This window comes from Heteronotia binoei, chromosome 1, assembly GCF_032191835.1.
Source record: "Heteronotia binoei isolate CCM8104 ecotype False Entrance Well chromosome 1, APGP_CSIRO_Hbin_v1, whole genome shotgun sequence".
NCBI classification, from domain to species: domain Eukaryota; kingdom Metazoa; phylum Chordata; class Lepidosauria; order Squamata; family Gekkonidae; genus Heteronotia; species Heteronotia binoei.
The window spans coordinates 128,526,307-128,542,733 of NC_083223.1; the positions used below are offsets into that span (position 1 = coordinate 128,526,307).

Sequence of the window (16,427 nt, forward strand, 5' to 3'; positions counted from 1 at the left end):
ATTGCATACATATTTTCTAAATAAGAAGTTATATACTCCCTATAATTCACTCTCTGTTAAATTGCTCTATTTGTCTTTGTAAAATAAAAGGAGGAAAATCCTTAAATAAAAACGGCCTCCTCTCTCACGCTTATTTATTTTTACCCCTAGCAAAAATCATACACCTCTATAACTCTCTCTCTGTTAAATTACTCTATTTAACTTTGAAAACATATGATTTATAACACCAAAAACAAATAGAGAGAACACATTTAAATTCTAAACATCTCATTGCTATTTCATAGCCACACGTCTCAATAGATCTCAGTTGTCCCTTCCAAGCCGTTTAAGGTCGTACATCAAGTCCCTTTTATTAATTCCATGTTAACTGATTACACAACAGAGCAATAGTTTATAATCCCTTCTTTCTGAAAGCTTTCCAAAACTTGGATTTCTTAAAGTAGTCTGCCTTTTCTCCCTTTGATGCATATGTCCATTTTATTAAAAATGATGAAGTCTTCATGCCAGCACTTCCTCCTGCAAAGATCTTAATCAAGCTTGATTTCCATCTTTTTTTTGTAGTTGCACATGATCTCGCCATTTTGATTTCTTTCAGCTTCTTTCCCTCTGGGTCTTTTCCCACTTTTCTCATCCTCCTAGACAGCACTGGGATCCCGTCATTGCTCCACTCATATATATTTTCAGTTTCGCTGTGTTTTAAAATAAAAATTTCCACCTTATCCTGTATTAACTCTGCCAGCTGACCAATTTCCTGCTTTAAGGAAGATATAGCAACCATAATATCACACGTTTCAGCTTTAAACTCCATCTTCCTTCAAAAGCATCTATTCTTCTGCGCTCGGCCATCCTTATGGTCCAGCTCTCACAGCCATACATTACTACTGGAAATACCATTGCTTTAACTATATGGACTTTTGTTGGCAGGCTGATGTCTCTACTTTTTATTATACTGCCCAGGTTCGCCATAGCTGTCCTCCCAAGGAGCAAATGTCTTTTAATTTCATGGCTACAGTCACCATCTGCAGTGATCTTGGATCCCAGAAAAGTGAAGTCTGTCACTACTTCCATGTCTTCCCCTTCTATTTGCCAAGGTGTGATGGGGCCGGATGCCATGATCTTACTTTTTTGATGCTGAGTTTCAAGCCTACTCCTCTTTCACCCTCAACAAGAGGTTCTTTAGGTCCTCCTCATTTTCTGCCATTAGAGTAGTGTCATCTGCATATCTGAGGTTGTTGATGTTTTTCCCGGCAATCTTAATTCCAGTTTGTGTGTCTTCCAGGCCAGCATTCTGCATGATGTACTCTGCATATAAATTAAATAAGCAGGGTGACAATATACATCCTTGTTGAACTCCTTTTCCTATTCTAAACCAATCAGTTGTTCCATATCCCGTTCTGACAGTTGCTTCTTGACCCTTATACAGATTTCTCAGGAGACATGTGAGGTGGTCTGGTACTCCCATCTCTTTAAGGACTTGTCACAGTTTGTTGTGATCCACACAATCAAAGGCTTTAACATAGTCAATGAAGCAGAAATAGTCATTTTTCTGATACTCCCGTGCTTTCTCCATAATCCAGCGAATGTTGGCAATTTGATCTCTAGTGCTTCTACCTCTCCGAAACCCAGCTTGAGCTTCTGGTAGTTCCCGATCTACATACTGCTGAAGCCTAGCTTGTAGGATCTTTAACATGACCTTGCTAATAGCCACTGATGTTTATCCAATCCCCTCTTGAAGCTGTCTATGCTTCTAGCTGCCACCATCTCCTGTGGCAGTGAATTCTATGTGTTAATTACCCTTTGGGTGAAGAAGTACTTCCTTTTATCCATTCTAACCCGACTGCTCAGCAATTTCATCGAGTGCCCATGAGTTCTTGTATTGTGAGAAAGGGAGAAATATATATATATATATATATATATATATATATATATATATATATGACAATATATTAAATTACACAGCCAGGATCACAACTGAGAATTCCACACTTAAAATACATAGATTAAAATTAAATTCAGCACCTTATTTTAGAAGTTAAAAATCTAAATCATTACACATGTTATAAGATCAAATTCTAGTCATGCAGCACAAACAAATGAGTCAGTGCAAATAGAGTAGTACACAAATTCCTTAAGTTTTTCTCTTTCATTCTGCTTCATTACAGCTTCCATTTGGCAGAGACTTGGAAAAAAAGGTTATCTTTGAAATGACCAAATAGTTCTATGAAAAAAACATGAACACATTTTTATTGGTTTCCTCTATGATTTTTTTCTTTCTGTTTCTCTTTGCTTATACACTTCATACATATCTTCACTGTGCCACGGTATGAGATTGTTTGTGTGACTGCATGTAGTAGATTAGGAAGAGCTTCATTCTGATCCAGCAACTGTTTGTGAGTGAGGAAATGAACAGGGTAGATTTAGTCTCCCATTGTTGCCCTTTCTGCCATCCTGCTTAGCAATATGATTGTTGCTTTTTGACAGAACTGCCCAGTGCCCACTCATGCATAACCCTGGTTCTACATACACACAGAGTTGAATTAGAGCCCTTGTGCTTAAATTATTTCATGACAAATAAAAACGTGAAGCATGGATTCAGATGGCTTATCATGCTTCTTGTTCTTATGAGTAATAATGATTTATTCTTTTCTTCAGTCACTCATACCACTTTGGGAGCCAGATCATTGATTTATCAAATGCTGGGCTTGATCGCGTTTCTACTGATTTCCTCTTTTTTCTGTTAAGGCTTGTATGAGGAGCGAAGAGGTCCAAATTTCTGAAAGAAATCCTCCTCAGCACATACGAGAGCCTCTTCATCAATATAGACAGCTGCTCTTCTGGAAGCCACAAAGTATTGCACTTTCCTCAAATTCCACCCCAACACATATTTTAACCAGCCACAAACTGCAGCTGTGGACCTGCCAACTCCAGCATTGCAATGAACATACACAGTATGCCCATTTTCCAGCAGCCCATGTAGAAGACAGACAGCCTGGGGCAACATCTGTACTCTACCTATGAATAAAAACAAAACAACTGTCAAATACTTGCCAAAGAAAGACAGTTAGAAGCATTATTAACAGTATATCTTTAACATTCAGTGTGCTATGCAATCATACTTCCAGAATAAGCTATATATAGTTCACTTATTTTCATTGATTTAAACCCCCCCACACACATGCTGTTTTCATTTTGTGACTTGTAATTAGGGATTGCTTTATTATGGCAAGTCAAGGATTTGCAGATGAGCCAAAGGATTATAAATTCTTCAGTTTTGGAGGTTTCAAACCACAACCTCTTTCCAGGGATCTTGCCATAAGCTTAGTCCTGGGATATAAATGTGTGACACTGTTTGCTAGATTGAAGCCTGCTGAGCAAATGACTCAACAATCTTTTAAAATGACAGCTTAACTTTTCCAAACAGCTTTGCACCCCATCATAAAAGTTTCTGTTTCTACCTATGAGACCAATTTAATATCCTCTTTTGTGACATTCCACTATCCTAATAATTTATATATCTGATCCAGAGCGCCTATATGATGGCCCAATGTAGCATGGGGTTGCCAGGTCTAACTCAGGAAATATCTGGGGACTTTGGAAGTAAAGCCAGGAGACTTTGGGGGTGGAGCCAGGAGCAAGAGTGTGACAAGCATGATTGACCTATGAAGGGAGTTTTGGCCATCACATTTAAAGGTACCGTGCTTTTTAAAGATGCCTTCCTTCCATTAGAAATAATGGAGGATAAGGGCGCCTTCTTTTGGGGCTTTTGATTTTTTTTTTTTTTGCAGGGGCAGTGTTTGAGAAGAGGTACCAGATGCTATGCTGAAAATATGGTGCCTCTACCTCAAAAAACCAGCCCCCCTGAGCTCCAGATACAGAGATTTTTAGCCTACAGGAAGGGCAGGCTAAAAATCAAATCAATCAATCAATCACATTGATTCTCCATTTCACCCCATGGGGACCAGTCTCCATAGGGTATAATGGAGTGCCCAGCTGACATCCCCCCTTTTGCTAACCCTGAAGCAGGGGGAGGGCCTCCAAACCAGGGGATCCCCTACCCCCAACTGGGGATTGGCAATCTTAAAATAGCATATCATGTTTTCAACAACTATTTGAACAAACCAGTTCTAAATGGATCCTACTTTATGGTAACCTCAAGGCAAACACATGACAGTGAGATTAAAGGTTGAGAGTTACCTCATTGCATTTTAACCATCCATTCCTCATCTGCAAGCAGTGATTTACAACCACTTCAGAACAACAGACTTGTTCCAGAAAAATAACAGGTACAACTATCAGCATTCTTTCAGCATTCTCTCCTTATAGAGTACAAGGGCCATTAAATTGCAGCCAACTTATGGTGACCCCATACAGATTTCAAGACAAGAAATATTATCGGTATTATAAAAATGCTGTTACTTGCGCTGAACTCTGCAGTAGTAAGGGAAGATGTGAGGGAGCCAGGGTCAGCAGGCAAAGGGGACCACTTTGAATTCTGTCACACCTTTACCCAGTATCTCAGGAGAACCAAAATTAACCTTGTCAGAAATAAATGGTGGCACAGATAGCGTTTTAAGATCAAACAAATACTAAGTTTTTAAAATATACAGATAGACTGGGAAGGGTGGAAATAATATCAGGGGTTTGTAACAGTAAAAAACATTGGCAGGCAGAAAATCAAATTAGAAACACATAAGAACACTCCTTATGTTGGCAGGCTGTTATTATTATATAAAAACAAACAGTGTTTCCCTCAACTGAATAACACTCAGTAAAAATACATCTTTGAGAGACGGATTTGGCTTTTAATAAATCTCCACACACTATTTCACTCCCTGAGAGGACTGATTGAACTTGTGACAGAACTTCCCACCACAGACCCTTTCCCCTAGCAAACTAGGTATCCTCTTGTCTGAAGAGCTATGCCCTTGAGGGCCCTTCACACTGGCACATCATACACTTGTGCCAAGTCCCCTTCCACTGCTAGGATCTCTGTCTGACTTCTGGGATTTCACACAGACACAAGACTCTTTTGTCCCTCTCACAGTGTATGTTTTGATATTCTTTCTTATGACCAGGAGCCTGCCCTCTGGCTCTGACAAAACTCCTCAGCAGAGTCTTTTTGACTCACTCTGCCTTGTGACACTCTGTGCCACAGCCTTGAGAGTCTTCCCAGAAAGAGCCACTGTTATCCCCTTCTCACACAAACAGAAACTCTCACCAACAAGAGTTCCAATGAAACAACCAGTTCTGTCTCAGACTGCTCAGTCTGCAATCTCAGATTTCTCAGTCTAATCTCTACTGGAACTCGACTGGGAGATTTCTCTCTCCCTGCCTCCTTTAACTTGTTACATTGGTAACCATGGAGGCAGTTAGCCCATCACAGCGAGTGTGTCAGTTGTCACTCATGCAGACTGCTTTCCAGTCCATCACAGAGGGTGAGTCATAAATTGACTAAATAAATAAATAAATGAAACAAAATATTCAGAGGTTGTTTGTCCTTGCCTATCTCTGCATAGCAACTCTAGACTTATTTAGTGATTTCTCATCCAAGTACTAACTGGGGCTGACCCTGCTTAGCTTCCCAAATCAGATGAAATCCATCTACTCTGGGCTTTTCTATGTCATACAAATTATATGGAGGGTCCTGCAAGGAGCCCATGTATGAGAGTATTTCCATACTAGGAGTATAATATCTAGAGATGTTCATAACATTATTTGCCCTAATAAAGTGAAATACATAATGAGAAACCTTCACATACAATGCCCCAGGTAGAGGAATAGTAGTAAGTATAATACGCAGATTGGCCCAAATATTTAGTCAAACTTTGCCTTAAAAAGTTTGCTATTCCTTTTTAAATAAATACTGAGGGGAAAACTTTTGTTTGCAGTCTGTATCTTTTGCCACTTAAATGCCTTGCAACTTATTATATTTAAAGAATGGAATGAGGTTTCTGCCAACACAAATCCAAAAGTTTTATTTAATTTAGTATAATTAACAGAAAAAAAACAGTTCATTGATTTTTCAAGACAACTTTCCTTGCAGAGAATGTTAAATATATGCTGATTAGAGACAATTTAGACAAATGTACTAAGAATTCCACTGATGAGCTAACAAAATTAAATCATTGCTTAAAGACTTCCTACAAAGATAGGGTTGCCAAGTCCAATTCAAGAAATATCTGGGGACTTTGGGGGTGGAGCCAGGAGACTTGGGGGGTGGAGCCAGGAGACATTGGAGGTGGAGCCAGGAACAAGGGTGTGGCAAGCATAATTGAACTCCAAGGGAGCTCTGGCCATCACATTTAAAGGGACAGCACACCTTTTTAAATGCCTTTCTTCCATAGGAAATATGAAGGATAGGGGCACCATCTTTTGAGGCTCATAGAATTGGACCCCCTGGTCCAATCATTTTGAAACTTGGGGGTGGGTATTTTGGGGAGAGGCACTAGATGCTATACTAAAAATTTGGTGCCTCTACCTCAAAACATAGCCCCCCCCCCAGAGCCCCCAATACCTGCAGATCAATTCCCCATTTTTCCCTATGGGAATCGTTCTCCATAGGGAATAACAGAGTGCCCAGTAGACATTTCCCTCCCCCCCCACACTTTCTAAAGCAGGGAGAGGGCCTCCAAACCAGGGAATCCCCTGCCCCCTCCCTCTCTCTCACCCACAAATACTTACTCGGTTTTGTTCCTGCAGAACTTTACTTGATCTGAAAACGAAAGCAAAACAAAGGGAGGGGCCGTTCTCTGAAGCCCTTCCTGTTTCCTGCTTCCTGCTCAGCCTTAAAGGCACATATTTTAAAAACGGACCTGCAGGAGCTCTAAAATTACATGGTGACTGTGGGGGGCGGGGCTTCCCCCGTCGGCCAGCTGGCTGGGGGTGGGGAGAAGCCTGTAAAAACAGGGGATCCCCCACTAGAACCTGGGGAAGCCTATACAAAGATGGTGCTTGTTACCAGACCAATTGTATATCAGATGCTCTTTTAAGTTTAGTTCTATTGCTTATTTACTACCAAATAAGTCAGCTTCACAGTGAAATATAAGCACCTGCAGCAAATGACTGGTCAAAATTATGGAAGAGAGAACATGCATAACAATGCACTGATGCTGTAGCATAATGTTGAACTGAATTTGGATTCTCTTTGGCATCCAAATAATATTGTTATTAATGAAAGTAAATTCACACTTATTCATAATGCTTTGCATTCCCAAACAACTGTTGCATAGTATAGCAATAAATTTGTGGTACTTCTTTTTTCACATAAGTGTACTGGATAAGGTAAAGTGTTACATAATTATAATATTGTCAGGTATGTTGATTAGGGAACTTATAAACATCTTATTTCAAATGATAAAATATATGTGCAATATCCAATTTAGCACTTATTTCTATGTAGGAAAAATGTAACATTTGAAGTGATTTCACTTCCATACACTACCTAACTGCCTCTCTTAACATGGCTATATTAACTAGGATGTCAATGGCCACAGACAGTTAATAACTTTTGTTGCATATATCAGTGCTGTGCAGTTCTGATCTAATTTATCCTGGTAATAATGCTGTAAGGAGAGATAGGCTCAAAACAGTAATTTGGCTGAAGCCTCCTCAGGAACAAAGAATTAAACCCTCAGTATGGTGACAGACATAACATTTACAAAGCGATGATGATAATATGAAATAATAATAATAATAATAATAATAATAATAATAATAATAATAATAATAATTTTTATTTCTATCCCGCCCTCCCCTCCTCAGCAGGCTCAGGGCGGCTAACAACATTTTATAAAAACATACAGTGGTTAAAAGCCTTTAAATTTAACAATATAAAACAGTAAACACTAACTTAACAACATTAAAACAATCTAGTAAGTACAATTATTCAGCGGTATAGGTCTTCAAACCGCATTGGCGGATCCTTAATTGCTGATCTTCTTAGCAGTCCAGGTGTGCAAGCTTAAAAAGGGCGGTCTTGCAGGCCCTGCGGAACTGATCAAGGTTCCGCAGGGCCCGCACCTCCTCGGGGAGTCGGTTCCATAGGGTAGGGGCCGCGATTGAGAATGCCCGTACCCTAGTATTCTGATATTTAGTCTCCTTCGGCCCAGGGATGGTCATTAGATTTTTCCCAACTGACCTCAGTGCTCTCTGGGGTTCATATGGGGAAAGACGGTCCCTCAGGTAGGCAGGTCCTCGGCCATATAAGGCTTTAAAGGTAATGACCAACACTTTGTACTGGACCCGGTATATGATCGGCAGCCAGTGCAGTTCACGTAGCCTCGGCTGTATATGTTCCCGTTTTGGGAGTCCCAACAACAGCCTGGCCGCCGCATTCTGCACTAGCTGCAGTCTCCGAGTCCGGCACAAAGGTAGCCCCAAGTAGAGGGCATTACAGTAGTCCAATCTTGAGGTGACCGTTGCGTGGATCACTGTTGCGAGGTCCCGGCGCTCAAGGAAAGGGGCCAACTGCCTTGCCCGCTTCAGATGGAAGAATGCTGACTTGGCAGTGGCTGCTATCTGGGCCTCCATCGATAATGAAGGCTCCAGTAAAACACCCAGGCTCTTTACCTGGTGCGCTGCTTTCAATGGCGCACCATCGAAGACCGGGAGAGCTATTTCCCTTCCCAGAGCGCCGCCTTCTCATTTGGGAAGGACCTCTGTCTTCGCTGGGTTCAGCTTCAGCCCACTCAGCCTGAGCCATGTCGCAACAGCCTGTAAGGCCCGGTCGAGATTCCCTGGTGCGGGGTCGGGCCAGCCGTCCATTAGTAGATAGAGCTGGGTGTCATCTGCATATTGATGGCAACCCAGCCCAAACCGCCGGACAATCTGGGCGAGGGGGCGCATATAGATGTTGAACAACATCGGGGAGAGCACTGCTCCCTGGGGCACCCCACAATCCAGTGTGCTCCTCCGGAACCGTTCACTCCCAATAGCCACCCTCTGTCCCCGACCCAGGAGAAAGGAGGAAAGCCATTGCAAGGCCGACCCCTCAACCCCAATGTCGGCGAGGCGGCGCGTCAGTAGCCGATGGTCGACTGTATCAAATGCAGCCGACAGATCTAACTATAGTTAGATCCAAACTATAGTTTGGAAGCAAACTAAAGCCCAACAAATTGGAGCAAGAGAAATGTTGTCAACCTCCTAGAACTAGGAGTTCTTCTGGAATTCCAATTCATTTCCAGACTACAGAACTCAGTTCCCCTGGAGGAAATGGCAACTTCAAAGGACACCACATCTCTGCTGAACTCCCTCTCCTCTTCAACCTGCCATTTCCAGCGGCCCCCAAATCTTTAGGAATTTCCCAAGCCAGAGCTGGCAATGTTAAACAGGTGCCACAACTGGCTGGCAGCTCCCGGAACTGCTTATATTACATCTGTTTTCATTCAAAATTTCATAGTGGTAAATCAAAGCACTCCACCCACTATAGTATTCTATTGATAATTATTGAGTTTGGGGGTTTTTTGGATGATAGTATTACTGTGTATCTCATTTAACAGCTGCATTGGAAATTCTCTCAACTGAAAAACAGGATATATTTCAAATAAATAAATGTATCACATGAGGTCACTTTTGTTATGGCACTTATTAGGGAAAGGGGAATCTAGTAGATTTACCAGTCTCCAGGTCTGGATGGGGGATCCCCCAGTTTTGCATGCTCCTCCCTGCTGCCAGCCAGCTGGCTGGTGGGGAAAGCCCTGCCCCAACATCCATGATGTACCTTCAAATCTCCACAGGTTTAGAAGAAGCTTGCAAACTTTGTTTTGGAATATGTGTGTGCCTTTAAATCTCAGTAGGAGGAAAGTTGCATGGGTGCGGGGTGAGCAGGCAGAGCACATGTGGCTCTTCCCAGTGAGTGTTCCAATAATAGCAGTGGCAGTAGTGTTCAAGGCATTTTTCTGGTTGTTGCAGATAGGAGTCAGGGGGATTCACATCTCATTTGTTTTCTGTTTCTTAGCCATGCTCCAGAAAGCTCAATTTGTCTTTTTTCCAATCTCACTCAACTTGTCTTCTCCAAATCTCAATATGAGACATTAAGGGACAACTCTATTGACAAACACAGGCTTTGATAAGATACATCCTTTCTACTTGCACTCCTTTTTGTCCACTGGAGAGATGATCCTCTGCTATGGAGTGCACTCCTTTTGGTACAAAGCACTTTCCAGCTCCTTGAAAGACATTGGTCTTGCTTGAATAGAAGTACCTAGAACAGGAATCCCCAGCATATTGTTCATGGGCATCATGGTGCCTGCCAACAGCTTTCCTGGTGCTTGCTGCAAGTGTTTTTAGAAAATCAGAGAGGCTATATGGGGCTTTTGACCAATATGGCTTCTGACTGGCTATGCAACTATTTTTAAAGTTGCTTTGATAGCAGCTGCTACCACAACACAAGAATTGTCACTGCCTCTTCAATGGATGAAGAGGAACACAAGCAGAAAGAAGATATAGGATTCAAACTTAGAAGCAGCAATCAGTTGTATATAACATTGAACCAACCTTTTTAAAAAAAAAATAATGAAAGATTACAGCAACAAAGAGGAGTAAGATAACCAGGGGAAAGTGGGTTGTGGGAATCATCCCCAAAAGTCCCACCTCTTCTCCAGTCCTTGAACCTAGAACCAATCCTTGTGATTTTTGTCTCATACAAATCCAAGTGATTGTCTGCCGATCAGAGCCGATAGAACTCCACTGGATGGTAGCTGGTGAGCCAGCATTAGTTTAACAAGGGGCAGGGGAAAAGTTCCTCAGACAAGGGATTCGGATGGCTCTCTAAGAGCATCAGTTTATCTATACCGTTTTCGCACGCAGCTTACCTCACAGTCACAATCCTGTTTCCTCCGCAGCGTCTGTCGGATTTCTCACCATCTGCGCCGGAGTTACAGGAAGTGCCGCGGCTTTTGCGTAGCAAACGTAAATTGGGTTTTAGCGGTTTACGTTTGCTACGCAAAAGCTGCGGCACTTCCTGTAACTTCGGCGCAGATGGTGGGAAATCCAACCAGACGCTGCAGAGGGAACAGGATTGTGACTGCGAGGTAAGCTGTGTGCGAAAACGGCCCTAGTTTGGCTTTTAATTAGGGTCTGGGAAGAAAACTTGTTTAGTGAGACATATAAACATCCAAATAAGGGCCTGACGTTCTTAAATTACATGTACAAGTTCTGTGGACAGGAGCTCATTGTATTAAAAGAGCAACCTTGAACCAGGAAAGTATTCTGTCTATTATGAAAACAGGTTCTAGTACAACTTTGTAAGCTAAGACAATCTGCCTGGAGAAAGGGGAATCAAATCTTTCTTCAGGATTTGTTAACTGAGGTTCAGCTGTGAATCATTACTCTCATTGAGGAAAGACTGTAACCTATGGGAGTGAAGTTGAGAAGCAGTTCACTATATCTACTGAAGCATTTCCACACAATAGCCTTACCCTCTTAAATACTTTATTTTCTGTTAAGTAAACATTTGTTCATCTCCATCTGTGTCTTGTCTGTCTAATCAAATAACTTTGGAAAAATTACTTTTGATGAAAGAAATTCCATTGGAGGCGTGTATAACTCAGTTTTGATTTTAGAAGACCTGATAGGCTTATAAAAGGCATATGTTTAGTACATCTTATTTAAGATTAGTAGTGAGTGCAGGAATTTTCATCTAAAACCCATGCTCACTATAATGTTTGAAAATCAATATGTGGATTTTCAAATGTGGTATTAATGGATATGAGGAAAACTAAGGGCAAGCAGGCAGGGGACAAGCAAATAGACTATGATTTACAGAGATGCAGAGCAAGGTAAAATCAGCTAAAGATAATACACATAGGATCAAGGCACAGCCAAGGAGCAAAACTTTTTGTAAGTAGCCTGTTAATCTGTAACAAATTGTATGGAGGATAATAGTAACTTACATGAAAGTTATAGCCAGTTGTTCACACAATGCAAATATATTTGAAAGATTTATCTTTCTTCAGCATATTGTGCTGAAGGTAAAATCTAAACATTACCTTCTGTACTCATGTCTGGAGTTGGCATCCAGACATAAGCAAGACCTTCTTCTTTGTACAGCTTCATGAGAACCTCTGGGGTCATAGGTTCTGGATAGCGGTTGCATCCCCAGGAATTCTGAATAATATCCCATTCAGTCTGGAAGTTCATTATAGCTGTAATACCCAACTCATGCTTTAGCTTCACAGTCACATGTTCCACTTGACGAGGGCAACTTCCCAGCCACAGATTTGGTAAAATTCTATCAGGGATAAATATGTTAAAATACTTCATGTTAAAATACTTAGAGATTTTCTATAACCAATAACATAACAGGAAGCAGAACTATGCCTTCAATAGCAGCATGCATTGCTATACAGGCTGCCCACACTTGTGGTAATTTGTGCTTACTTAGTGGACACAGTGTTCTCACCTTTTTAATCTTATTTTGGCAATTATGGAGAAGTAAAGAATGGCTATTGTTACAACATTAGAAAGTGGGAGCAAACACATGCAAAGAGCACAAGGTGACATTGGAAGACAACCAGAGACAGCCTAAATGGGAGGAAAACTCTGACAGAAGAAGAAGATATTGGATTTATATTCCGCCCTATACTCTGAATCTCAGAGTGGTCACAATCTTCTTTACCTTCCCCCCCCCCCACAACAGAAAGCCCGTGAGGCAGGTGGGGCTAAGAGAGCTCTTACAGCAGCTGCCCTTTCAAGGACAACTCCTACAAAAACTATAGCTGACCCAAGGCCATTCCAGCAGGTGCAAGTGAAGGAGTGGGAAATGAAACCCGGTTCTCCCAGATAAGAGTCCGCATACTTAACCACTACACCAAACTGGCTCTCAGAGGCCTCCTGGTTACACCACATGCACATAATAGTTCATTGGTTCACAAATGTTATTATAATGAGGCTCCTGATGGCAAGGAAACAACTGTTCAAACTTCCCTAGATGTAAATAAGCCAGCGAAAATGGAATGTATCCCTTGCACTATGATCTTGATGGTAACTGCAGTTTAAAACAAAACAAAACAAAACAAAAACTGGCGGATACAAAACTATATGAGATCACAGCTTTGTATCCCCAATGGCTTTCCTGAGAGAGGAACTCTCTGGAAGGAAAAGCCAACGAAAGAAATTAATGATCCCAGAACACAAATAGTTAGCAAATGAAAACACACTTGTCACTGCAATAAATAAATAAACTTGGCTGACCCAGCCAAAACGTTTTAGAGCTGTTCTCTCAGGTGAATTAAGTTGTAGAATTCTGGATTGTCCCACTTCAGACTGGATATGAGTGAATGGGATGGTCATTTTTTTTAACTATTTTTGAATTTCTGATGGTCATATTTTTGGAGAAACGTTGACTGCAGAGTTACATGATAGAGGTTTACAACATTATGCATGGGATAGAGAAGGTAGAGAAAAAAGTACTTTTCTCCCTTTCTCACAATACAAGAACTCGTGGGCATTCAATAAAATTGCTGAGCAGTCGGGTTAGAATGGATAAAAGGAAGTAATTCTTCATCCAAAGGATGATTAACATGTGTGATTAAGGGTGATTAACTGCCACAGGAGGTGGCGGCGATTACAAGCATAGCCAGCTTCAAGAGGGGATTGGATGAACATATGGAGCAGATGTCCATCAGTGGCTATTAGCCACAGCATATCATTGGAACTCTCTGTCTGGGGCAGTGATGCTCTGTATTCTTGGTGCTTGGGGGGGGCAAAGTGGAAGGACTTCCAGCCCCATTGGTGGACCTCTTGATGGCACTTGGGGGTTTTTGGCCACTGTGTGACACAGAGTGTTGGACTGAATGGGCCTGATCCAACATGGCCTGATCCAACATGGCTTCTCTTATGTTCTTATGTTAACTTTCCACTAAAAAGCTCCTTACATGTTACTGACAGCTGTATTAAACACCTCTCCTAGGTACACTAATTTACTATAGCCAGTGTGGTGTAGTGGTTAAGAGTGGATTTTAAACTGAAGAACTGGGTCTGATTCCTCAATATTAAGTCAGCTGAGTGACCCTGGGCTAGAAACAGTTCTCTCTCAGAACGCTCAGCTCACCTACCTCAGAAGGTGCCTGTTGTGAGGAGAAGAAGAGAAGGAGACTGTAAGCCACCTTGAGATTCCTTGTGGTAGAGGAAGCAACTTCTTCTTCTTCATTATTTAACAGCTGTACTTGTAATATGAATACAGACTTGTAATAGTCTACAGTTGTAACACCTCATTCTACTACCTAATAATTTACAATGCGCCATGGTTTTCATTAGTCAAATGAGTTGAAAATCCAGACTTACTCAGTTTATGCATCATAATTGCAGTCTACCTCCTATTTCAACAGTCTAGATCATATTTGTCCTATAATCAATAGTAGCAAAACATAGAACACAACATCATCTATCTGAGCTTGTCCTATTACTTATTATCTGTACTATATCTGTACTATATTAGCATACACAGTATTCTAGCTGCCATTCACTTAGAAAGAAGACAACGTGCTCGATATCAACAGCTGCAGATTAAAACATTCCTTCACTTACAAAAGGCAAGCCAGATATAAGGATAATTGATACAAATTCTACAATGGGACATATTTGCTGAACAACCACAGTGTCATGAGCAGGGGTCATTTTGTAGAAAAATAGGTGGTGGAGCTCATCAGCATTACTCATTAGCATATGCTGCCCCCCCCCGCCAAAAGCAACCCGATGCAAGAAAGGAAAGCCACAGGTGAGCGAGGCTTGCTTGGGCTGACTAGAGATTTAGCCAGCTTAAGCAGGCCTCACTCGCCTGGGGCTCTCCTGCCCACCCCCCCAGTCAAAAGGCCAGCAAGCCACCCACTGCCCAAAATCACATAAGAAGTGGAGAAAGGGTGGTGTGGACTTCTCCAAGGGTTAATGAGGGCTACTGGGGGTGTGGCAAAGTGACTAGTGGCTGGTTGGCTGCCCACTCTCCTAATCCAGGGATTGTTATGCAGCTGCACCTACTATTCAATGGACAAGGTAGGTGGGGAGGAGGAGGGGGAACCCTCAGAAAGGTTCAGGAACTGTGCTCCTGTGAGCTCCTGCTGAATCTGAGGCCTGGTCATCAGGATGCCGACAGGATTGTTACCTTGAATTATAACAGCAGTTCCTAAAATTCCACTCTAGAGACAATGCCTGTCTTGGAATGATTGTCCTTCCACTCTAGACCCATGCCAGTCCGGCTTCCGCCCGGGCCATGGGACGGAGACAGTCTTGGTCGCCCTCATGGATGACCTCCGACGACAACTGGATCGAGGCGGCTCGGCAGTATTGCTGCTGCTAGACCTGTTGGCTGCGTTCGATACGGTCGACCATCGGCTGCTGACCCGCCGCCTCGCCGCCGCAGGAATTCGGGGGCTAGCCCTACAATGGCTCTCCTCCTTCCTGGAAGGTCGGGGACAAAGGGTGGCAATTGGGGGGGAGCTGTCCCAGAGACACCCACTTCATTGTGGGGTGCCTCAGGGAGCAGTTCTCTCCCCCATGATGTTTAACATCTTTATGCGCCCCCTTGCCCAGATTGTACGGAGGTATGGGCTGGGTTGCCATCAGTATGCAGATGACACCCAGCTCTATCTATTGATGGACGGCCGGGCTGGCAATGTCCCAATAAACCTGGACCGGGCGTTGCAAGCCGTGGCTGACTGGCTCAGGCTGAGCGGGCTGAAGTTGAATCCAGCGAAGACTGAGGTCCTTTGCGTGGGCTGCGGCGGACTGGGAGGGGAGATTACGCTACCGGCTTTTGACGGTGCGCCACTGATACCAGTGCGCAAAGTCAAGAGCCTGGGAGTGCTACTGGAATCCTCCTTGTCAATGGAGGCCCAGATAGCTGCCACTGCTAGATCCGCCTTCTTTCACCTCAAGAGGGCGAGGCAGTTGGCTCCCTTCTTGGAGCGCAGCGACCTAGCAACTGTGATCCACGCAACGGTCACCTCGAGACTAGACTACTGCAATGCCCTCTACATGGGGCTGCCCTTATACCGAACACGGAAACTTCAGGTAGTCCAGAACGCGGCGGCCAGGCTGCTATTGAGACTACCACGGTGGGAACATGTGCGGCCTGGGCTGCGGGATCTGCATTGGCTGCCAGTTGTGTACCGTGTTCGTTATAAAGTGCTGGTCATTACCTTTAAAGCCCTATATGGCCGAGGACCTGCCTACCTAAGGGACCGCCTCTCCCCATATGTTCCCCAGAGAGCACTGAGATCTAGCTCGCAAAATCTCCTAATAATCCCTGGGCCAAGAGAGGCTCGATTAAAGGCAACCAGGGAGCAAGCCTTCTCCGCAATGGCCCCTCGATGGTGGAATCATCTACCAGAGATGGTGCGAGCCCTGCGGGACTTGAATCAATTCCGCAGGGCTTGTAAAACATTTCTTTTTCAGCTGGCTTTCGAAACAGAACCTGGCTAAACTGATGAAAT

At 42.9% G+C, this 16,427-nt stretch overlaps 1 protein-coding gene across 1 annotated transcript in view; it reads right to left on the reverse strand.

Moving 5' to 3' along the window:
- Positions 1-2,499: 2,499 nt before the first annotated feature.
- The window catches only part of EPM2A (EPM2A glucan phosphatase, laforin), a 77,319-nt gene continuing 63,391 nt past the window's right edge, over positions 2,500-16,427 (reverse strand). The window contains exons 3-4 of the mRNA XM_060240570.1: positions 11,988-12,229; positions 2,500-3,012 (exon numbers count right to left, since the gene is read on the reverse strand). Of these exons, the coding sequence (XP_060096553.1) occupies positions 2,738-3,012; positions 11,988-12,229 (517 nt within the window). The 3' untranslated portion in view covers positions 2,500-2,737. The remainder of the gene's footprint in view (positions 3,013-11,987; positions 12,230-16,427) is intronic.